Source organism: Zalophus californianus, chromosome 5 (genome assembly GCF_009762305.2).
Source record: "Zalophus californianus isolate mZalCal1 chromosome 5, mZalCal1.pri.v2, whole genome shotgun sequence".
NCBI lineage: Eukaryota > Metazoa > Chordata > Mammalia > Carnivora > Otariidae > Zalophus > Zalophus californianus.
Genome location: NC_045599.1, coordinates 28097355 through 28121290, shown reverse-complemented (window position 1 = coordinate 28121290; position 23936 = coordinate 28097355). Strand labels below are relative to the sequence as shown.

The following is a 23936-nucleotide window of genomic DNA, read 5'->3' as shown; positions in this document are numbered from 1 at the left end:
CCCTGCATCGGGCTCCCTGTTCAGCGGGAAGCCTGCTTCTCCCTCTCCCACTCCCCCTGCTTGTGTTCCCTCTCTCTCTGTGTCTCTCTCTGTCAAATAATAAATAAAATCTTAAAAAAAAAAAAAAAAGTAACTGAATCTAGTATCTTCCAATTGAATTATAAGCTTTATAATCTATTAAAACTCAACCAACAGTTGATAGTAGGAGCCAACGTCAGTAATTATTTATAAAAGATTTTTTTTAAAAAAGGAAGGAAGAGGGAAGAGTCAGTTCCCAAACTGCATGAGAGATACAGTCCAACAATAACATTACCTATTCTCAGCTTTCTTGCTTTTATTGCCAGGACTAGAGGATCTGGATCGCCGGCCTCGGCTTCTACTCCTTGAGCGTCTCCTGTCTCGACTTCGAGATCTTCTTCGTTCTCGACTTCTGTCTCTCTCTCTACTTCTGGAACGCCTGAAAGGAGAACACTTTTCACTCATTCTATGACCAAGTAGAGTTCCTTTCAGATAATGGTTCTGTCCCATGTTGAAAGAAGCTTCTTTACCATTATTAAAGGCTGATTTCAATTAACCATCAAATCAGGTAAAAAGCGAACAAGTAAAGCCAATTCTTAGAAGTGGGTAATGAAAAAAATGAGGATACTAATTCCAAAATGATATTTGTTGAAAAACATAGCAAATCTGTGAAATAAATCTGTCTTTTTGAAATCTATGGTCTACAGTAGAAAATCTAAATTTCAAAGTCAGCCAAAACCTAAGTATAAGGATGGGTACAATGGGGCTATGGAAAGATCACAGATATGAAGACTAGGAGACAATTTCTGTTCTAGAGCTCATAGTGACATGACACATAGGGCAGATCAACTCTCTGGGTCACAGTCTTCTCATCTATATAATATGGAGACTCCACTTAGATAATCTCAAAATCCTTCTTGCTCTAAAACCTTGTAATTCTACTTTCACTCCTGAAAGTCAAAAGACCAAATCTTAAATAAATCAATTTCACTTAACACATACTTGACTGAATTATATGAAACTGTTCCTGGGACCACATAATATGAAACTAAGTTAGCACAATCCACATTTTCATAAATGAATATTTTCCCTGAGTACCATGTAATACCTTTGCAATTTCTCCTTCCAATGTTTGCAGAAGAGTTTTTTCTGTGATCAGCTCACAGCACCTGTACAACCTTGTCTTCTTTCCTATTATAATAAGAAACTTAGCAAATAATTTTTTGGTGTGGAGAAGATTATTTTTATTTACAATGTTCTCCACCTCTAGAAAGGTTACAGCTGCTTAACTAGTGCCAAGGAATATGTAAGCAAGTAAAAGCAAAATAAAAATTAGGAAGTCCTTTTGTTTAAAACAGTTTTTTTTAAGGGCGCCTGGGTGGCTTAGTTGTTAAGCATCTGCCTTTGGCTCAGGTCGTGATCCCGGGGTCCTGGGATCGAGCCCGGGGTCCTGGAATCGAGCCCCGCGTCAGGCTTCCTGCTCAGTGGGAGGCCTGCTTCTCCCTCTCCCACTCCCCCTGCTTGTGTTCCCTCTCTGGCTATGTATCTCTCTGTCAAATAAATAAATAAAATCTTAAAAAAGAAAAAAGTTGTTGTTGTTTTTTTTAAACAGTGTCAAACAGAGACACACCTGACTGGCTCAGTTGGTAGAGTATGCAACACTTGATCTTGAGGTTGTAAGTTCAAGTCCCACATTATGTGCAGAGATTACTTAAAAATAAAAGCTTTAAACTAAATAAATAAATAGAATCTTTTTTAGAAATTAAAAAATGGGGGGCTTCCTGATTGGCTCAGTCAGCAGAGCATGCAACTCTTGATCTCAGGGTTTTACGTTTGAGCCCCACGTTGGATAGAGATTACTTAAAAATAAAAAGCTTTAAAAAATACCTTTTTAAAAATTTTTTTATTTTATTTTTTTTAAGATTTTATTTATTTATTTGAGAGAGAGAGAGAGAATGAGAGAGAGAAAGCACATGAGAGGGGGGAGGGTCAGAGAGAAAGGCCGACTCCCCACTGAGCAGGGAGCCCATCGCGGGACTCGATCCAGGGACTCCAGGATCATGACCTGAGCCGAAGGCAGTCGCTTAACCAACTGAGCCACCCAGGCGCCCAATACCTTTTTTTTTTAAAGTGTCAAACAGCAAGCAGGGCTTTTCCTTCTCCTGTTGGCTTTAGTGGCTGCTCTGAACACAGTGGTCAGCTCTCTTGGGACAGAATTAGAACAGAACCGCCTTGATGACATATTACCTGAGAGTCTTTGCTCCCGGCAAAGCACCTCTGGACCTAATCAAACGAGCTGGGGTCAAAGCAGAGTACCCACAAAAGGGCCACTAAATTCCAGTCCAAGTCATACTTGTGAACAAGCCCAACTTAGCTGAGAAGGCCCAATTTATCATGAGTCTTTAGGAGACTAATGTCTTACCTCAGGCGCTTCCGGTCTCTTGACCGAGATCTTCTTTTATCCCTGCTACGAGACCTCTCTCTTCTTCTGTCTCTATCTCTGCTTCTAGACCGTCTGTCATCTCCACGTTTACTTCTTTTGTCTGAGGGTGAGCGACTTCTAGAACGACTTCCAGAGCGCCCCCTTGATGCTGATCGCTTCCGATAGTGGCTAAAAGATTAAGTTCAAGATTAAGTTTAGCAAACACAAGTAGTAGCTTCCATTATATTTTAATTAATCACCTTTTCCCAAAAGATCTCAGCAAACAATGAAAGGACTTTTATTCATCAACTCTTAAAATTACGGGAAAGTAATGACCCCTGCAGCTATAGTCCATGTAGACAGAGGAAAACTATCCTGAAAGGGAAACAACAACAGTAAAAAGAACAGACCAAACTCCTGCCTTTGGGCCCCAAGCAACTTGCATTCTGGTAAAGGAAGAGATGACAGACAAGTAAAGAAATAAATACATAATATGTCACGTGGTACTATGGAGAGAAACACATCAGAGTAAATCAAAGAGAAAGGATGGGAGGTAGGAGGTTTGCTATTTTATACCAGGTGTTAAGAGAAAAACTTGCTAATAAACAGACATTTCAGAGGTTTGAAGAAAATAAAAGGAACCGTGTAGATACGAGGGGGAGAAACTTTTCAGGCAAAAGGCATCGCAAGTACAAAGTTGCTGAGGAGGAAGCTTGGCCTGTGTGTCCAAGGAACAGCAAGGAAGGCAGACGTGGCTGGGGCTGAATGACCAAGAAAAGTGCCACGAGATGAGGTCAGAAATACAGCAGGGTGGCCAAACAGGGAGGGCTCTGCCGAGCCTCATGGGTCGTTCTAAGGACTTCTTCTTTCACTCTGAGTAAGTTGAGAAGTTATTGGAAGATTCTAAGTAGAGGAGTAATGTTACCGCACTAATATTTTTAAAGCATTAGTCTGGCTGCTGAGGGGAGAACAAACTGAAGGAAGTCAAGTGCAGAAGCAGGGAAAAGAGGTGGGAAGCTATAGCAATCATCCAAGTAAGAGAGTGCTGGGTTGGTTGAGAATGTCAGCAGTAGAATTTCTAGGAAGTGTCAAAATCTAGAGATTGTGAAACTAGAACTGACTGATTTAAGTCTTAATTCAATGCCAAGTGTGACAGCAAGGGAGAAGTTGTGGGTGTCTCTGAGATACCTGGCTGGACCAAGTAGATAGATGAAGTTATTTACTAAGATGGGAAGCCTGAGGGAAGATCACATATAGGGGGTGGGGGGGGATCATGATAGTAGGCATTCACATGGAGATGTACAGTAGATGGTTGAAATATGAATCTAGAGTTCACGAAGGGAGTCATCAGTGTACAAAGGCTACTTAAAGCAATAAATATGGATAAAATGGCTCGGGACTAAGTGCACTCATTATCCCTCAAGCACCTGAAATTCGATGTGTAGAAACCCAAACTTAGTACCTTTGCCTCCCCAAACCATTTATCAACCCAACTTCCAGTCAGTAGTCTCAAAATATGTTATATTCAATATTTTTCTCATTCTACACAACCAGTAAAACACCAAGTATCACCAATTTCACCTCTGTAATTCTCTTCACATTATATCACCTCCTCAGAGTTCCCATTGTCACTACTCCACATCAGAACTATGCAGTTACGGTATTTTAGAAGACCCCTGGTCTTCTCGCTTCTATTCCCTTTTGCCTGAAATCTGTTTTACTCATTGCTGCAATGGTAATCTTCATAAAGCAGAGTTCTGACATTATATAAACATACCCACACATTTCTTACTCAAAATCTTCAAAGGCTCTCAAATTCTTACCTTCAAGATTTTATTTATGTGACAGAGAAAGAGAGAAAAAGTACAAGCAGGGGGAGCAGCAGAGGAAGAGGGAGAAGCAGGCTCTCCAGTGAGCAGGGAGCCCGATATGGGGTTCGATTCCAGGACCCTGGGATCATGACCTGAGCCAAAGGCAGACGCTTAACCACCTGAATCACCTGGGCACCCCTCAAAGTTTTTAACTTCAAAACTAAACCTACAGGGCGCCTGGGTGGCTCAGTTCGTTAAGTGACTGCCTTCGGCTCAGGTCATGATCCTGGAGTCCCGGGATCGAGTCCCACATCAGGCTCCCTGCTCAGCAGGGTGTCTGCTTCTCCCTCTGACCCTCTTCCCTCTCGTGCTCTCTATCTTTCATTCTCTCTCTCTCGAATAAATAAAAATAAAATCTTAAAAAAAAAAAAAAAACTAAATCTACAGGGGCGCCTGGGTGGCCCAGTCGTTAAGCGTCTGCCTTCGGCTCAGCTCATGATCCCAGGGTTCTGGGATCGAGCCCCGCATCGGGCTCCTTGCTCAGTGGGAAGCCTGCTTCTTCTCCCTTTCCCTCTCCCCCTGCTTGCATTCCCTCTCTTGCTGTCTCTCTCTCTGTCAAATAAATAAATAAAATCTTTAAAAAAATAAAAAATAATAAAAAATAAAAAAACTAAATCTACAATCCACCCACATTCTGGACCCAACTTCCTTTTAGAACCTACCCCCTACCACTTTTCTTCAACCCTCTATGACACCTACATACGTAGGCAAACTGGGCTCTTATTTCTGGAACACCTTGCTCCATCTCATCTCTGAGCCTTTCATAAGTTCCTGAACTAACCTAGAGCACAAGCCATGCAGGCAGGGGAGAAGGCTAAAGAGCTGGAAGAGGCTTCCTTGTGAAGGGCCCTGAAGGCTGTGCTTAAGAGTCTGACTTTATCTTGGAAGCATTAAAAACCAACAGGGATGAAAACAAAGGAATGACATGATCTTTATTTCACAAATGTTACTCTAGCTGCAGTGTGAGGAATCTATTAGGAGAGCAAGATCACAGGAAGATAATCAACTTGAGGCAAGTGTAGCAGTCTAAGCACTAAATGATTCGGTCCTGGATTAAGTCAGGGAGAGCAGAAATGGAGACAGGGTGTAGAATCTTACTGGGTTTAGACAGTATGAGAGAAAAATTAATCAAATAAACTATCACTTCCAAGTTTCTGGTCTGAGTAGCCGGATGAACAGCAATGCCTTCAAGGAGATTTAAAAGACCTGCACAGAAATCCTCTGTAAATATACAACTATTCTTTGTTTATCCAGGCGATGGTTACTCAGTTTATGGATCTGCTAAATATCATCTAGCTCTACCCTAAGTTTTATCCATTTCCCTGAACATTAATTGTATCTCAGTAAACTACTATTACTTATTATTTATAACCCAGATAAAAAAGATCTTTCATTCACTGCTAAATATAAAGCAAATACTCATCTTTAAGGTAAAAACCTCAAGGTCCCAAACCACGTAACAATCTAAAGTTCTGAAGAGATACCAGAATTCTTTTTTAAGATTTTATTTATTCATTTGACAGAGAGAGACAGTGAGAGAAGAGAACACAAGCAAGGGGAGTGGGAGAGGGAGAAGCAGGCTCCCCGCTGAGCAGGAAGGCCAATGTGGGGCTTGATGTGGGACTCGATCCCAGGACCCTGGGATCATGATCTGAGCCGAAGGCAGACGCTTAACGACTGAGCCACCCAGGCGCCCCAACAAATATCAGAATTCTAATAAGACCTCCCAATCCACAGTTTTAAAAGGACAGAAAACACATAACAAAGAAATATATCTATCTGCGAAATAAATCTCCATGAAACAAGTATTTATTGTAGCCCACTAAAAGCCTAGTCATGTTCAATGTTGTAGGTGATGTAAAAATGTTTAGTCTCCAGCTTTCAACTGACTTGGGAAAATACCAGACACGCACAAAGAACTAAAACAGCAACCGGCGCCAAGGAAACGTGGAAAACGCGAACTGGTAAGAAATTCAACTGGGATCACTACTGAGGGATCACGGTGGGCTTCGTGGAAACGGCGGGATGTGGTGCCCGATCACTGGCCCCCTGGAGGAGTGGTCCCGCTCCAGGGACTGCAACGGGCGATGGCAGTGCAGGGAACCCTGTGAGCGTCACCCGCCCAAGTACAGTCACTTCCTCGGCCGAGGTCTCCTTGCCTCTCCGGTGGCCGCGGACAGCGCCGGCCCCACGTGGGGCCGCACCGGCTCAGGCCTGGTCCCGCTGCCACCTCAACTCCCGCCTCTTTCCCCCAGCCCGAGAAAGCCGCCCGCCCGCTCGCCCGCTCGGCGCGCCGCCTCACCGTGACTCCCGGCCCATGCTGCCCGCCGAGGGAAAAGCGGCGCCCTTTGGGACAACGCGCAGAAGGACCGGACAAAGGAGGAGGCCGCGCCGCCCTCGGCTAGCCGGACGAGAACCAGCACTATGGGGAACCAGCAGCTACAGCAGCGGCGGCCATCCGAAAACGGCCAGCGAAAACAGGACGTGCTGGTGCCCGTGGCAAAGGGAAGGAAAAAGCGGGCCGGAAGCTGCTATCTCGCCACAGCGCCCCCTCTCGGCTGGAGGCCGCCCAGCGCCGGCCGCGCCGAAAGACGCGACCTTGGCGGCGTTTTCCCTGCAGTGCCTTGAAAGTTTGTGTCCTTTGGTGCGGTGGAGAAAGGCGCCCTGGTTTTGCAGGCCCTAGAAAGGTCTTTCCTGCAAGGGCCACCGAGGCGCCATATGCATTCCGTCCCCCTTAACCTGAGCTGAGTGGTGCTATCAACATCTCCATTCACTCTCGTTTATACATTCATTCATTTATATGTATTGTTATGTGTGGTGCAGGTCTTAACATCCGGGGAGCTTACAAGTTAGTGGGGGATATAGACATAACTAAAAACACAAGCAAATGTAATACAAAAAAAGAGATTGCGGCATAGGAGAGGAGTTCAGAAAGGGTTACCTGAGGATGTTACCTTTGAGGTGAGATGTGAAGACTGAGTCGGAGTTAAGTTGGTGGAGAAGAGGAAGAGCCAAATATATATTCCTAAGATTATAATGGTTCTCAACATTGCCTGAGCTTGGAAGCTTTAAAAAAATACATGATGGGGGGCTCCTGGGGGGCTCAGTTGGTTAAGCGTCTGCCTTTGGCTCAGGTCATGATCCCACGGTCCTGGGATGGAGCCCCACTTTCGGCTCCCCCCTCACTGGCAGTCCACTTCTTCCTCTGACCCTCCTCCCTCTCATGTTCTCTCACTCACTCTCTCTCTCTCTCAAATAAAAAAAGTCTTGAAAAAAAATACATGATGGGGTATCTGGTTGGCTCAGTCTATAGAACCTGCAGCTCTTGAACTCACCCCCAGGTCAGATATAGAGATTACCTAAAAATAAAATCTTAAAAATAAATATATACATGGATGCATGTGTTCCAAATGGATATTCTGATTTACTTGGTCTGGAGTGCTGCCTGTGCACTGGGAATTTTTAAGCTTCTTAGGTGATTTTGAAGTACACTCAAGGTTGAGAATGACTCACCTAGTAGAACATACTGAAATGTTGAGTTGTTTTGACACAAAGCTGTAACGCAGTGAAGAAAGAGGCTCTCATAGTTTACATGCCTCTGTACTATTTCACATTCTTATACCTAAGAAAGAAAAGTTCTAGATTGTGATTGTGGTGGTTGAAAACTCAATGAACTGTGAACTTTAACTTGGCACATTTTACTGTATGTAAATTTCACCTCAATAAATTTGATTTAAAAAAAAGAAGAAACGGAGTTAAGACACCATGATGAGCTTCTGCTCTTCTTCTCTGCCTTCCTGCCCATCTGTGGCAGCAGAACCGTCCATGCCCAGAATAAAAGAGGCTTGGCCTGATATCTGACAGAATGGACAGCAACTATCAGAGCCACTCTACATTGCTTCTGTGTGGGTAAAGGTAACAAGAATGGGTTTCAATCTAAGAGAAATAGGAAACCACTAGTGACTTGAACATGAAGACACTGAGAAGCAGTCAGATTCTGGATGTATTCCAGAGGCAGCTCCCCAAACACTAACTGGTAAGTTGGATGTGAACTGTGAGGGAAAGGGAGGCATAAAGATGACTCTCGGGCTTTGAACAGAGCTACTGTGGGTTGCGGTGATATTCTGGAGAAAGACATGGAAGCAGCAAATTTGGCAGGGGATGAAGAGAAAAATCAGTGGATCTGGTAGAGTGATGGGATGTTTGAGCTGCCTGCTGGATACCCAGGGGATAGTGGCCACGTAGGAGATACAGGAGTCTGGAGTTCAAGGGAGAAATAGAACTTGTCTGAGATGGCTGCCTGGGTGGCTCGGTCAGTTGAGCGTCTGCCTTCGGCTCAGGTCATGATCCCGGGGTCCTGGGATGGAGCCCTGTGTCAGGCTCCCTGTTTGTGGGGAGCCTGCTTCTCCCTCTCCTTCCCATTCATGCTCTTTCTCCCTATCTCTCTCTTTCTAAAATAAATAAAATCTTAAAAAAAAAAAAAAAAAGAACTTGTCTGAGACACAGGGGTCATAAGCAGTTTATAAAATGTTGAAGAATGCGGGGGGCACCTGGGTGGCTCAGTCGTTAAGCATCTGCCTTCAGCTCAGGTCATGATCCCAGTGTCCTGGGATCGAGCCCCATGTTGGGCTCCCTGCTCGGCGAGAAGCCTGCTTCTCCCTCTCCCACTACCCCCTGCTTGTATTTCTGCTCTCCCTATCTCTCTCTGTCAAATAAATAAAATCTTAAAAAACGTTTAACAATGCAAATAAATAAATAAAATCTTAAAAGAAAAGAATGCAGTATTTGAAGCCATAAAACTGGATGAGGCCAAACAAAACTGAATGTTACAGCTGGAACAGATTTTTGTAAAATCACATACTTGAATTTCGTCATTTTAATTGCGAAAACTGAGACTCTGGAAACAAAAACAAACTTAATCCTAGGTCACTAATCTTTTCGGAATCTAAACTGGAACCAGTAACCCACGCATCTGATACCCAGGCCAGACCTGTTTTCAAGACACATCATTTCTAACTCCCTCTTTAAAAAAAAAAAAAAAAAAAGATTTATTTGAAAGAGAGGGAGAAAGACAGGGTGCTAGTAGGGGGAGGAACAGAGGGAGAGGGAGAGAATCTCAAGCAGACTCCCCACTGATCATGGAACCCTACCTGGGGCTGGATCTCATAACCCTGAGATCATGACCTGAGCAGAAAACAAGAGTCCAGACACCTAACGAACTGAGCCACCCAGGTGCCCCTATAACTCCTTTTTAAGAGAACCCATTCAAAAAGAAAAAAAAAAAAAAAGAGAGAACCCATTCATGTGACAATCCTGAAAGGCTTTTTATATTCACAAGATGTTTATGTAAAGTTCACAGCAATTCTATGTCCCAGAAAAAGCTGTTTTTAACTATTAGGGTGGGTAAAAGAAGTAATTATAGTCCAGTATGTCTCCAACACATAACTTTTAACAAAATGCCCTGACTTCCAAAGCAGATTTTGATTTAATTAACCCAGTTCTGTCTCATAACCCTCTTGCTGTTTTTAGTACCAATGGTAATGCACATACATCCATTTACACAACTAATCAGACTAGGAAGCTACTGGTTGAAGATGTCACTTTTCAATCTAGTTTTAACCCATATACATTTCAAGTCCTTAAAATTTTTAACTAAAAAATTATTCCCAACACTAAGAAACTGCCATTTCTGTGCAGTATTATTAAACATTCTTAAATTATTAGGAAGATGCCAATTGGCTGAATAAAGAAAAGTGGCACCAACAGACATAGATATATTATAGCTAGCTCTTCTCTCTGAAGAGATTCGATAATGATCTATAAGTATTAAAACTTCACATGTGTCAACTAGCTAAATGAGGCCTTTTTTTAAGAAACAAAAGAACAAAAAAAATAAAAGAAGAAATAAAAGTAAATACGTACAATTGAGGACCACTAGTGTCTTCCCAGGGACTGGGAGGGGAAATGACAAATCCAAGGGTGCTTTCTAATTCTCCTCTAAATACTAGATTCATTAGGGAATCAGGAAGAACATGTGTAAGTAATCTTATCCTAAGTCAGAGGAACACACTTAATTATAGTTATATTCTATTATTTTGGGTCAAAGTAAAATGACAAAAATAAAGACTTTGGGGGCACCTGGGTGGCTCAGTGGGTTAAGCGTCTGCCTTCGACTCAGGTCGTGATCCCAGGGTCCTGGGCTGGAGCCCCACATTGGGCTCACTGCTTGGCAAGGAGTCTGCTTCTCCCTCTCCCTCTGCTGCTCCCCCTGCTTCTGTTCTGTCAAATAAATAATCTTTTAAAAAAAATAAAGACTTCGGGAATAATAAAGAAGAAGGTATAGATGTTTATAATTTCACAAGGATTAATCAAATAGGCCATACAAGAATTTTAAGGAAATGTAATATTAAGCAATATAATGCTTAATGTTTTATAACCTTCCAAATATGATAGTGTTACCAAGTTATTTAAAAGGGTATTTATGATACTGGGTTGCATATCGCAGTCAATTTTCAAATCCAATTTTTATGCATACTAATCATACTATTCTAGTTTGCTTAAAAACCTTGCTGCTGGGGCGCCTGAGTGACTGTCGTTAAGCATATGCCTGAGGCTCAGGTCATGGTCCCAGGGTCCTGGGATCGAGCCCCGCATCAAGCTCCCTGCTCGGCGGGAAGCCTGCTTCTCCCTCTCCGACTCCCCCTGCTTGTGTTCCCTCTCTCGCTGTGTCTCTCTTTGTCAAATAAATAAAATCTTTAAAACAAACAAACAAACAAACAAACAAAAAACCTTACTGCTAGGGGCACCTGACTGGCTCAGTAGGAGGAGCATGTGACTCTTGATCTTGGGGTCATGAGTTCGAGCCCCATGGTGGGTATACAGATTACTTAAAAATAAAAAATCTTTAATAAGTAAATAATAGCGGCGCCTACGTGGCTCAGTCGTTAAGCATCTGCCTTCGGCTCAGGTCATGGTCCCAGAGTCCTGGGATCGAGCCCCACATTGGGCACCCTGCTCGGCAGGAAGCTTGCTTCTCCCTCTCCCACTCCCCCTGCTTGTGTTCCCTCTCTCTCTGTGTCTCTCTCTGTCAAATAAATAAAATCTTAAAAAAAAAAAAGTAAATAATAAAAATAAAAATCTTACTTCTAAAAATTGAACACTCAAAAGTGAAAATTTCCAATTATGAGCTTGATAATAAAATAACTTTTATAGGGGCACCTGGGTGGCTCAGTTAAGCATCTGCCTTCAGCTCAGGTCATGATTCCAGGGTCCTGGGATCGAGTCCCGCATCTGGCTCCCTGCTCAGCAGGGGGCCTGCTTCTCCCTCTCCCTCTGCTGCTTCTCTGCTTACCTGTGCTCTCTCTCTCTGTCAAATAAATAAATAAAATCTTTAAAATAAATAAATAAATAAATAAATCTTTAAAAAATTTAAAAATAACTTTCCATAAATAAAAATTAAAATAAATACCTTCATAAATGCTTTCTAATTTCACATGTATGAATGTTAATTTCTTTCATTACTCCTTTTTTGCACTGGAGTAAAAATTAAGATACTCAACAAGAAAAGATAAAATTGGCTACCTCATTTAGTCCTTATAAGTTAACACGTGCAGACTTAACATTAGACCGTTCAGTTTCTTTCATTTTATTTTGAAGATGGCTCCATTTCTCAGGACAGAACAACACAAATACAAGTTGCAGCCCTTGGGGCTGGCTGAGACCGTGTTCATCTGCTCTCCAAAAGCAGCAGCTCAGCTCCCAAAAGAGGAATTACAAATCTTAGAAGTTAGAGAAACGTGGAGACTAGGAATTCTAATTAAACAAAGAAAAGTCAATTAATGACAATGGAAGTCTATTCTTCACATCAGTATTAATACAAACTCAATGCTTTTAAATCAGGGAACCTGCCAGTCCATTCCTAATCAAATGATTTACAACCCCTATCAAGTACAAGAATTACATAAAGGTGTAAACCCATTTGCCTCCTTTAGAGACACTGCACTGTAGAAGAGAAGGTGCTTTTTGGTAAGCTTCTCCTGCTGAGTGCTGCAAGCTTCATGGTACTTCAGAGCCCCAGTAATTAAGGAGTTCATGACAAAAGATAAACGTGAAAAAGTAGACACAGAGATCTGTGAAAACTTCGCCCATTTTGCTATAGGTATCCATTGATCGATTTATCACTTCAGCAGGAATTCCAGATAATAGAAGGGCAGCTGTTAGTACGGTTGTCCTTATCTTCTTTTCACCCTGTACACAGAAAGACTTCAATAAATCTTACAGCTTTCAGAAGACTACTTTAGCTCTATACAAACACTATCAGTGCTGCTATTTTTGCCTGATACAAAGCCATTAATGAAGTTTCAGAACATCAATCAGTAATATATCAACAAACATTTATTAAGCATATAATATGTAAAGCAGCAAACTGCTAGGCATATTATGTTTGCATTGTTGCATAACATTCATGTTATCAAAAGTGAAAAAAACAGTCTTATCTTGAAAGGCAAAACATAAATAACTATTTAAGATATATACAACAGCACAAGACAAAAACAGGAAAAACATTCTACAGGGAACGTAACTGCTAAATGAAGGACATGAATAATATATGGCACAGTGTGGGCACCTGGGTGGCTCAGTTGGTTAAGTGACTGCCTTCGGCTCAGGTCATGATCCTGGAGTCCCGGGATCAAGTCTTGCATAGGGCTCCCTGCTCAGCGGGGAGTCTGCTTCTCCCTCTGACCCTCCCCCCTCTCATGTGCTCACTGTCTCTCTTATTCTCTCTCTCAAATAAATAAATAAAATCTTTAAAAAATATATATATATATGGCACAGTGGCTCAAAGAAGGTAGAAATTAGGGGCGCCTGGGTGGCTCAGTTGTTAAGCATCTGCCTTTGGCTCAGGTCGTGATCCCACGGTCCTGGGATTGAGCCCCACATCGGGCTCCCTGCTCAGCGGGAAGCCTGCTTCTCCCTCTCCCACTCCCCCTGCTTGTGTTCCCTCTCTCGCTGTCTCTCTCTGTCAAATAAATAAATAAAATCTTTAAAAAAAAAAAGGTAGAAATTACTCCCGTGTTATGTGTATAAAGAAAGCCCAGGGAAGGATTTCAGAAGACAGTAAAATTAAAAACAGGCCTTCAAGAATGAGCAAGATTTAGGGGCGCCTGGGTGGCTCATTCATTAGGCATCTGCCTTCGGCTCAGGTCATGATCCCAGGGTCCTGGGATTGAGCCCCGCATCAGGCTCCCTGCTCAGCGGGAAGCATGCTTCTCCCTCTCCCACTCCCCCTGCTTGCGTTCCCTCTCTCGCTGTGTCTCTCTCTCTGTGAAATAAATAAATAAAATCTTTAAAAAAAAAATGAGCAAGATTTAGATGGACAAAAATGAGAGAAGAAATCTTATTGGAGGTAAGTCTTAGACAAAAAAAGTCAGAAGAGTGATAGCCACACTAAAGTACAGTTATCTGTGACAGAATCATAGGAACATTCTGTAGAGCTCTAGCGGTCACGCAAAGGAATTCATACTTCTTACACATGCAGTAGGGTATCACTGAACATCTATTTCCTGACGAAATTTTCTTGTCTAATTTTTATTTTTTATTTATTTTTTAAGATTTTATTTATTTTTGACAGAGAGGGAGAGAGTGTACAAGCAGGGGGAGCAGCAGTCAGAGGGAGAGGGAGAAACAGGCTCCCTGATGTGGGATTCGATCCCAGGACTCTGGGATCATGACCTGAGCCAAAGGCAGACGCTTAACCGTCTGAGCCACCCAGGCACACTTGTCTAATTTTTAAAGGCATTTAAGGCTGAATTTTCATTTACTTAGTCGATCTGGTATCACCAGATCCAGTCACATGATTAAAAAACCTATTTAAAGATTTTTTAAAAATTTTATTTATTTTTTGAGAGAGCACGAGCAAGGAAAAGAGGCAGAGGGAGAGGGAGAAGCAGACTACCCACTGAGCACGAAGCACAACACAGGGCTCAATCCCAGGACCCTGGGGTCATGACCTAAGCCAAAGGCAGCCACTTAACTGAGTGAACTACCCTGGCACCCCAGAAACTTTTTAAATATAAAAACCTACTGTTACCCAAGAGAAATCAAAGCTTATGTACAGAAAAAGATTCATACAAATTCTCAGCTGTTTTAGACATAACTAAAAACTGGAAACAACCAAAATGTCTCTGGACAGGAGATCAGATAAACAAATGGATACATTCATACAATGGAATATTACTCAGAAAAAACAAAGGGGGGGATGGCCCAATACACTCAACAACATGGATGAATCTCAAAATCATGCAGAATAAAAGAAGCCTTGTACAAAAAAGTATGTGTAGGAATGATCCCATATATATGAAGTACTAAAACAGGGGCACCTGGTTTAGTCAGTGGAGCAACTCTTGATCTCAGGGTTGTGAGTTCAAGCCCTACATTGGGTATAGAGATTACTTAAAATCTTTTTTTTTTTTTTAAGATTTTGTTTATTTATTTGACAGAAAGAGACACAGCGAGAGAGGGAACACAACCAGGGGGAGTGGGAGAGGGAGAAGCAGACTTCCCACGGAGCAGGGAGCCCAATGCGGGGCTCGATCCCAGGACCCTGGGATCATGACCCGAGCCGAAGGCAGACACTTAACGACTGAGCCACCCAGGCACCCCGAGATTACTTAAAATCTTAAAAAAAAAGTGAAGTACTAAAACAGGCAAAAACTAATCTATGGTGGGAAAAAGGAAATGAGATCTGGGGCGCCTGGGTGGCTCAGATGCTTAAGCGTCTGCCTTCAGCTCAGGTCATGATCCCAGGGTCCTGGGATTGAGCCGTGCATCAGGCTCCCTGCTCTGCGGGAAGCCTGCTTCTCCCTCTCCACCTGCCTCTCCCCCTACATATGCTCTCTCTCTGTATCTCTGTGTCTCAAATGAATAAATAAAATCTTAAAAAAAAAAATAGGAAACCAGAGCCTCAGGGTGTAGGGGCTGAAGCTGACTGGAAAGGGGTATGGTGGAACGTCCTAACATTCACGTTCTAAACCTTGAAACGATCTGGGTTTCATAGGTTGTCAAAACTCATTAAATGGTATAGTAATAGCTTGAGCATTTCACTGGATGAGAATTTTACCTTAAAAAAAGGAAGAAGAACCACAGATCACTATTAAATTGTAGTTAATGATATGTAGGCCAAAATGTGTAGGGGTAAAATATACTGACATCTACAACATATTTTGAAATACATCAAGTAAAAAAAAAGATGGGGGAAAAAAAGATGGATTGAAAATGGATAAATTGGATAGATGCATGATAATATAACAAAATGTTAATTACAGATTTAGATAATAAGTATAAACGGGAGTTCACTGCACAATTCTTTAAACATTTCTGTGAGTTTAAAAACTGTCATAAGGGGCACCTGGCTGGCTCCATTGGTAGAACATGCAACTCTTGATCTCAGGGTTTTTTTTTAAAGATTTTATTTATTTATTTGACAGAGAGAGACGCAGCGAGAGAGGGAACACAAGCAGGGGGAGTGGGAGAGGGAGAAGCAGGCTTCCCGCGGAGCAGGGAGCCCGATGCCGGCCTCGATCCCAGGACCCTGGGACCACGACCTGAGCCGAAGGCAGACGCTTAACGACTGAGCCACCCAGGCACCCCTGATCTCAGGGTTCTGAGTTTGAGCCCCATGTTGAATGTGGAGATAACTTAAAAAAAGCCCATCGGGCGCCTGAGTGGCTCAGTCAGTTGAGCACCCGACTTTTGATTTCGGCTCAGGTTGTCATCTCATGGTCCTGGGATCGAGCCCGATGGACTCTGTGCTCAGTGAGAAGTCGGCTTGGGATTCTCTCTCTCCCTCTACCCTTCCCTCCCCACCCCCTACATGCTTTCTCGCTCTCTCTGAAATAAATAAAATAAATCTTAAAAAATAAAAAATAAGCGGTGCCTGGGTGGCTCAGTCAGTTAAGCGTCTGCCTTTGGCTCAGATCATGATCCCAGGGTCCTGGGATCGAGCCCCACATTGGGCTCCCTGCTCGGCGGAGAGCCTGCTTCTCCCTCTCCCTCTGCCTGAAGCTTTGCCTACTTGTGCTCTCTCTCTCTCTTTCAAATAAATAAATAAAATCTTTAAAATAAATAAAGTTTAAAAAAATAAGCAAATCTTAAAAAAAAAAGTTACACCAAAATGTTTTGTTAAAAGTATACAGTAGTCTCCCTTCCTTTTCTCTCCCCCATTTACCTAGTAACACATACACATTCCTAGTACAAATAACCATTGTTAATTTCATGTAATATTCTTCCAGAGTTATATGGGGCATCTGGCTGGCTCAGTCAAGGGAGTGTGCGACTCTTGATCTCAGGGTTGTAAAGATTTTTTTTTTCTTCTCTTTCTTTTTTTTTTAAAGTAGGCTCCATGCCCAGTGTGGAGCCCAACATGGGGCTCAAACTCACAACCATGAGATCAAGACCTGAGCTGAGGGGCGCCTAGGTGGCTCAGTTGGTTAAGCAGATGCCTTTGGCTCAGGGTATGATCTCAGGGTACTGGGACTGAGCCGTGTATCAGGCTCCCTGCTCAGCGGGGAGTCTGCTTCTCCCTCTTCCCCACCCCCAACTTCCACATGTGCTCACTCTCTCTCAAATTAAAAAAAAAAATCTTAAAAAAAATCTTCCAAAGTTTCTTCATACATATACAAGAAAATCAAATATGTATTTTTTTTTTTTTAAAGATTTTATCCATTTATTTGAGAGAGAGAGACAGCACGAGCAGGAGGCGAAAAGGGAGAGTGAATCTTAAGCTGACTCCATGCTGAGTGTGCAGCCTGACACAGGGCTCAATCCTAGGACCCTGAGGTCATGACCTGAGCTGAAACCAAGAGTCAGATGCTTAACTGTGCCACCCAGGCACCCCTATTTTCCTCCTTTTTATGAAAAAAGTAGCATACTATAGCTCCTACTCTGCATTTTGTTTTCTTCTCTTAATATTTCTTGGCAAGCTTACCATTATCCATATATCAGAGCTTCATCATTCTGAATGGATATGCCATAATCTAATGAGTCATTTATTAGTAGGCATCTTTGCTGTTTCTGAACTTTGCTATTGCGGGGCGCCTCGGTGGCTCAGTCGGTTAAGCGTCTGCCTCCGGCTCAGGTCATGATCCCAGGATCCTGGGATCAAGCCCCACATCGAGCCCCGCCATCGGGCTCCCTGCTCAGTGGGAAGCCTGCTTCTCCCTCTCCCACTCCCCCTGCCTGTGTTCCCTCTCTCGATGTCTCCCTCTCTGTCGAATAAATAAATAAAATCTTTAAAAAAAAGATTAAAAAACTTTTGCTATTGTAAAACTATAATCAGTCTTTCAATAAATATACATCTATATCATCCAAAAAAATTCAATTAAATTTACAAATAAAATTACATTTCTTTCTGTATTCTTTTACTTTGTATATATAACCTATTTGACTCTTCATAAATACGTTTCAAACCCATTGAAAACACACATGAGGTCTATCAGTGCATTATAAACGATTAAGCAAATGACCAAGTAGCTGTTTTTCAGTAAAAAACTCACATAAGGGGTGACTGGATGGCTCAGTTAAGCATCTGCCTTCAGCTCAGGTCATGATCCCAGGTTCCTGGGATTGTGCCTTGCATCGGGCTCCCTGCTCAGTGGAGACCCTGCTTCTCCTCCTCTCTCTGCCCCTCCTCCCGCCCCGATCATGCTCTCTCGCTCTCCCACTCTCTCAAATAACTTAAGTAAAATCTTAAAAAAAACCCAAAACCCTCACACAAAACTCAATTACATCAGTGAGGTTACTTTTTATGCCAGCCAAGTCCCATAAAACTGTGTATACCTTTGTAGTTAAGCAGACTAGGTAAACACTGACACTGTCCATGATTCTGTTCTGCAATTTGGGCCAAATAATTCTTGGAAATACCAGGCCCTTGGACATTAAAGATACAGTGCATTGTTATTAGGCATCCAGTAAGGAGCACAGTAAGATAAAAGAATGCATTTTAAAATCAATTTCCTTTATTACAGATAAAATGTATTAATAAATTCACTAAGTAATTAAACTGAACATTTTCTCAGAAAAGTATTATTCAAACTCTGTGGTTAAGTTCTTCCCCCCAGTCCATGATAGACCAACATTTTTGTAAAATATGAAAAAAATGTTATGGCAACGTCAAATTGCCAAAAAGTTTCTAATCACTCACGTTCTGAACTTAACTTGTTACAAACGGAAATAAAGTTTTTAAGATCAGCACTGGTGGGCCAATGACACTTCTAGTAGCACTGATTCAGAACATGAGAATGACTAATTTTTTTAAGTTCTTAAAATTATCTAGTCATCAATCAGTCTAAATACATCACCATAATTTAGAAAAAGTTTTAATTTACCTTGGGAAAATATTTGTATAGTCCCATGTACGCAAGTTGTAAAGTAAGAAACGGAGCAAATATGGACTGTGAAGATAGAAGATAAAATTATTTATTTCCAACATCATCATTCAAATCACAACAAATCAAACTAACAGCAGCTATAAAATTCCAAGCAAAAAAACTGTAAAAAAATATACATATATTTAATTTTAGTGGCTGAAAGCAGTCTTGTTTCTGTACAAGGGTGAAAAAAATAAAGGGACTGGATCTCCTTATCATAAAACACGTTTCTCAAGTCAAGTCACATTCTTTCGATGTTCCCCAAAATGTCTACTCTCACAAAAACTTATTCTTTAAATGATTTAAAGTATTCAGTGGTGATAGATGTATAATATATCATGCAGTTAACATGTCTCTCATCTAGATGTAATCAACCAACAATTTCCAAGCACACAGAAAAGGCCCGGTACTTACTGGATGCCATACATTGCCAGACACTGGGACAAGAAATTATCTCATTAGCTATACTGCTGGCATCCAAATGACAAGCTATTCTTACTATAGATAAAATGGTGTGGTTGTCTTGCTACTTGCACAAGAAAATCGAAAAGACCCAAACAATAATTGATTTAGATTTATTCCTAAAATTAAAAATATTATGAAGGGAGTGAAAGAGCAAACATTACCAGATGGATATATAGTGAAAGCAGTGAGAAATAACATCTGAAAATCTGATAGGAAAAAACCTCAAAAAACAAACAAACAAAAAAACCTCACACATAAATAGGACGTAACTTTAAAATCCTAAAAGCACAGAACCCTTAAGAAAAAAAAAAAGCAGCTACACATCTCATTAAATGCTGAAAGCTATGACAATTTAATGTCAGATCTGTACAACAGATTCTCTTTAAAAAAAAATTTGCATAAAATAGATTTAAAAAAACTTTCCTGCTGAATAATAATCTTTAATTATCTGAAAAATTTGCTATGTGCCCGGTACTTGGTAGGTATTCTTAAAATGTCTAGTGAATGGAAATACTTCTAAGAGCAAGACACTGAACTATGAGCTATGCTTTTCTTCCACTTCTCCTGGCACAAAGATGACGGACTGCCATTATGATGATACATTATAAAATGCTGAAGTGTTTGCTGAATCACAAAAAAAATTACATCATGTTCAGGACCATGAGAACTGTATTTTAAGGTTTCAAATTATTTGAAAAGTGGTAATTGGGGCGCCTGGCGTGGCTCAGTCCTTAAGCGTATGCCTTGGGCTCAGGTAATGGTCCCAGGGTCCTGGGATTGAGCCCTGTGTTGGGCCCCTGCTCAGTGGGGAGCCTGCTTCTCCCTCTCCCACTCCCCCTGCTTGTGTTCCCTCTCTTGCTGTCTCTCTCTGTCAAGTAAATAAATAAATAAATCTTTTTAAAAAGTGCTAATTAATATATAGTACATGTAGATACTTTACCCTTTGGTTTTAGAAAGAAACTGACTGTGTTAAAGCCCAACTGTCACTTAGTAACTATGTGACCTTGGGCAAATGATTTAACCTCTGGGTCTTCATTCCCTCATCTATAAAACACAAAGTCAGAAGGATGAGGTTCAATAAATTAATACATTTAAAGCATCAGAATGCTACCTAGAATACAGAAAGAGTTAAGCAATTATTATTGGGCTCTGTATTTAACCAGAACATTTCATCTATATCTAAGGTGAACAGCAGTTTATATCTCCAAGCAGCCACATGAATCTGGTAAATATTAACACTGGCAATCAATTCCATGGATTTAAAGCACTCATTCTATAGCCAATTTGCAATTTCCATTATGTTTCTTACCAAGTATTTGCAAACAAAAGCTCTGACTCCAAAGGCAAGAAGAGCACATCCCACCAATCTAAATATTCGAAAAGAGTCAAATTCTTCTGTTGTATTTCCATCTTCTTGATTGGGTTTTTCACTAATCAGCTGTTTCCGTAGCTTCATTGCTTCTTCAAATCTGGAGAGGTATTGTTCAAGGCCATGGCGAGAACCCCTCTGGACAGTGTCTGCTGTCAGGTCCCCTCTATTCCGCTGCCGGAGCTCAAGGTTTACATCATTATTGCACTCCGGTGGTTTAATGAAAGAGTCCAGTTTGTCTCCCAGCTGAGTCCCCTTTACCTCGGCCACACCACTTTGCTGGTCAGTTGTTCCTGTACTGACCGAATCCCCTAGCACTACTCGCTTTGAAACTGAAGGAATGGTGAGGGAGTTCAGTTTGTCACTGTCCTGCTGCTTTGATTTTGTTTGACCTTCTTCTTCTGAGAAAAGAAATTTAGAAGCCTTATGTAGTATATACTGGCAAACACCTTTCATATTAATATTAAAAAATATGCCGCTACTGCTAGAACTCTGCAGTCTCTGAATCTAAAAACTGATTCTGCGTAAAACATAAACTGGTTCCTTCCTCTACACCCTCAGAATATGTATCACCCCAAAAGGGTATTCTTGCAGAGGATACAACCCAAACTTTGGGAGCAGGAAGATAAGACCACCAGACAAATTGGTAAAGATGGTCATGGAGGGAGCAAGCTATAAAGACCAGGTTTTCATGGATAATATATCCCAGAAGAATGACTAGATTGCCTGCTCTAGCTTATTTGTTTAAAATATAAAATCATTAAAGTTTTTCAAAATCTGTATTTTAATATTACATTTCTGAATCCAGAGTCCTGTCAGCATAGGGTGTGGCATATCCTACAGTAAAGCTACTGTTCCCTAATCCTAGTGTAGTGAGGGAGCCATTAGTAGGTAATTAAGCAGTTTGAGGATGCTGTTCTGCTTTAAAAGCAAAACAAAACCTTTAGTGACAGAATTTTCAAAGCAAAAGAACACAATACGGAATACAGCTTGAGAAGGACAATAAATGCCTTTGGAATAAATATCCTGCTGTTAATCATTAAAGAGAGAAATGTGTCTTCTAACTATTCTAGAAGAATTTGAAATAGTGCTTCTTACCTTTCCTGGTAACTTGTAAACTATCTGAAAAGTTCAGGGCTGTCTATCTAAAGCCCACAGAAATCACAAAGCTTTAAGTAGCCTGCAAACACTGAATAAAGGTCAATTACTAAAGGCAATCAATGGAAACTTAGAGAACACTAGCACCTACTAAGTGCTCAATAAACATTCACATGAATATTCATTGAATTGTACTCGCAATGGGCGAGAAATGAGCAACTCTCTTTAGGGTTAAAATGCGGTTCCTTGGGGCGCCTGGGTGACTCAGTCGTTAAGTGTCTGCCTTCGGCTCAGGTCATGATCCCAGGGTCCTGGGATCGAGCCCCGCCTGGGGCTCCCTGCTCCGCGGGAAGCCTGCTTCCCCCGCTCCCTCTCCCCCTGCTTGTGTTCCTGTTCTCACTATCTTCTTTCTGTCAAATAAATAAAATCTTTAAAAAAAAATAAGTAAAATAAGATGCGGTTCCTGACATCAATCACATCAATCTCAGCACACTAGGAGAGAAGACCTTAGGTGGGCACGTCCCACTTGTTGGGGGTACAAATAATGGTCACCCAGTCTTATTTTCCTGTTGTAGAAAAAGCCTGTAGATGACAGTGTTGAGGACACTGACACAGACCAGGATAGGACCATAAGAGTCCCATTTCCACGTAGGAAGGACCAGGGAGCAGTTCAGTAAACACAAGCTCCGGAGGGGCGACAGAATAACAGCGAAAGGCAAAAGAAGGAAGACAGACGCTAGGAAAGGCACTGGAAGGGAAAAAGCATTTTGAAGAGAAATAAAGGAAAGCCATTTTCCTGAGGGGCACATTAGAGCAATCTGACAAGGGATAAAAGGTGCGCCCTTCAAGAGAAGGGAGGGCGTGGGGAACGAAAAAGGGGCTCTCTAGCATAACTGGGTAGAGGGCACCATGGCATAGGTAGGGACTCAGGAGCCAAGGGTTCGCAGCCTGGGGCAGAGATGGGGACAATCTCGGAGCGAAGCCCACGGAAAATTGAGGAGAGGGACTAGAAACGTCCGGGGGTTAAGTGAGAACTTGGGACATCACCTAAGAAGCGGAGACAAGAGGGGAGGTCACAGAGTAGAGCTCTGTCAAAAGGCCAGCGGGGCGTTGAGGGAAAGCAAGAATAATCTTGAAGACTCAAAGCGGTGGGCCGGAGAGTGAGGGGAGACGGGAGGCTCTCACCCGCGCCACTCCCGGGCCTGTGAAAGCCCATGATCCGGTTGATGCGCTGTTCCGAGTTCATAAGCAGCTTCCTCCGCCGCAGCTCGGCCCGACGCTGGGAAGCCGACAGGCCTGAGGTCGCCGGAGCCCCCGGCCGGTCGCCGCTGTCAGGCGCGACGGTCACAGGCTCCATCCTCCCGACCCAAACCAAGAAATGCTAAAAGTGGTGGTGGAGGTGGCAGCCGCGGCGCAGATGACTTAAGGACAGGCCGCAGGGCGCGAGCCCACCCCCCCCGCCGTAGACCCGCCCCCGAGCGCCAAGCCCGAGAGGCGGGCTAAGCACGTGCGCCGCCGACCGGACAAAGCGCCAGGCTTGTGCCGCCATCTTGGATGAGGGCAGACTGGACCGCCCCAGTTCTTTCTGCCTGGGCTGGCCCTCGCTGCTCCTCTGCCCCCGCCACCGGGCTTCTCTGATGTTCATTCGGACGTGAAGAAAACCGGCCTCCATGCTAACGAGAGGAAAAGGAATGCGGCCAGGCGTAAATCCACCTGAGGTTGGTGCCCAAAAGCAAAATGGAGGTTGCTGCGGCGGGCACTTGTTTCTAGTGACCTTCTGCGACCTCATTTGTGAACTCCGGACATACGTAACTCGGGAGCGACGCTTTAGGGAGAGTCGTTTAGGATTTGTTCTTCACGCTGATTTCTTTTTTCTCCTCAGTCGCTTTTCTTCCATATATACACCTGGCATGTTCCAGGCCTTCTTCATGTCTTTGTTCACGGCTTTCCCAGTGAAGATTTCCCTGTCCGTTCTACCTAAATCTCCACCCTTCTCAAGACTCCATATTCTCCTTATCTGCTTTATTTTTCTTAACCGACTCGCAAGCTAAATGTACTTATTTTACTGTCTGTTTCTCCCTAGCTAGACTGTAGGCTCCAGGAGGAGTGTTTTTAACTGCAACTCCTGGAACAGCGTGAGCACTCAGCCCGGCTGACTTACAAGGCAGTGTTGAGAGCCATGATAGTATTAGGGACCCGAAGAAATGTTCTAATTTTAAATTCTTTTAAAGTCAGAAGAAACGTGTAATGATAATAATTAACATAAT

At 42.5% G+C, this 23936-nt stretch overlaps 2 protein-coding genes across 3 annotated transcripts in view; both read right to left on the bottom strand.

Moving 5' to 3' along the window:
• Positions 1-6821, bottom strand: part of DDX46 (DEAD-box helicase 46) — a 75580-nt gene extending 68759 nt beyond the window's left edge. For both annotated transcript variants that reach the window (XM_027605413.1, XM_027605414.1), the window contains exons 1-3: positions 6614-6821; positions 2441-2629; positions 314-457 (exon numbers count right to left, since the gene is read on the bottom strand). In XM_027605413.1, coding sequence (XP_027461214.1) covers positions 314-457; positions 2441-2629; positions 6614-6630 — 350 coding nt within the window. In that variant the 5' untranslated portion in view covers positions 6631-6821. The remainder of the gene's footprint in view (positions 1-313; positions 458-2440; positions 2630-6613) is intronic.
• A 5114-nt stretch (positions 6822-11935) lies between these two features.
• Positions 11936-23150, bottom strand: CAMLG (calcium modulating ligand). Its single transcript, XM_027606957.2, has 4 exons — positions 22855-23150; positions 20512-20972; positions 18696-18761; positions 11936-12558 (listed from the first exon to the last, which is right to left on the bottom strand). The coding sequence occupies exons 1-4, from the start codon at positions 23024-23026 to the stop codon at positions 12367-12369; spliced, it is 891 nt and encodes a 296-aa protein (XP_027462758.2). The 5' UTR covers positions 23027-23150; the 3' UTR covers positions 11936-12366.
• Between the last annotated feature and the right edge of the window lie 786 nt (positions 23151-23936).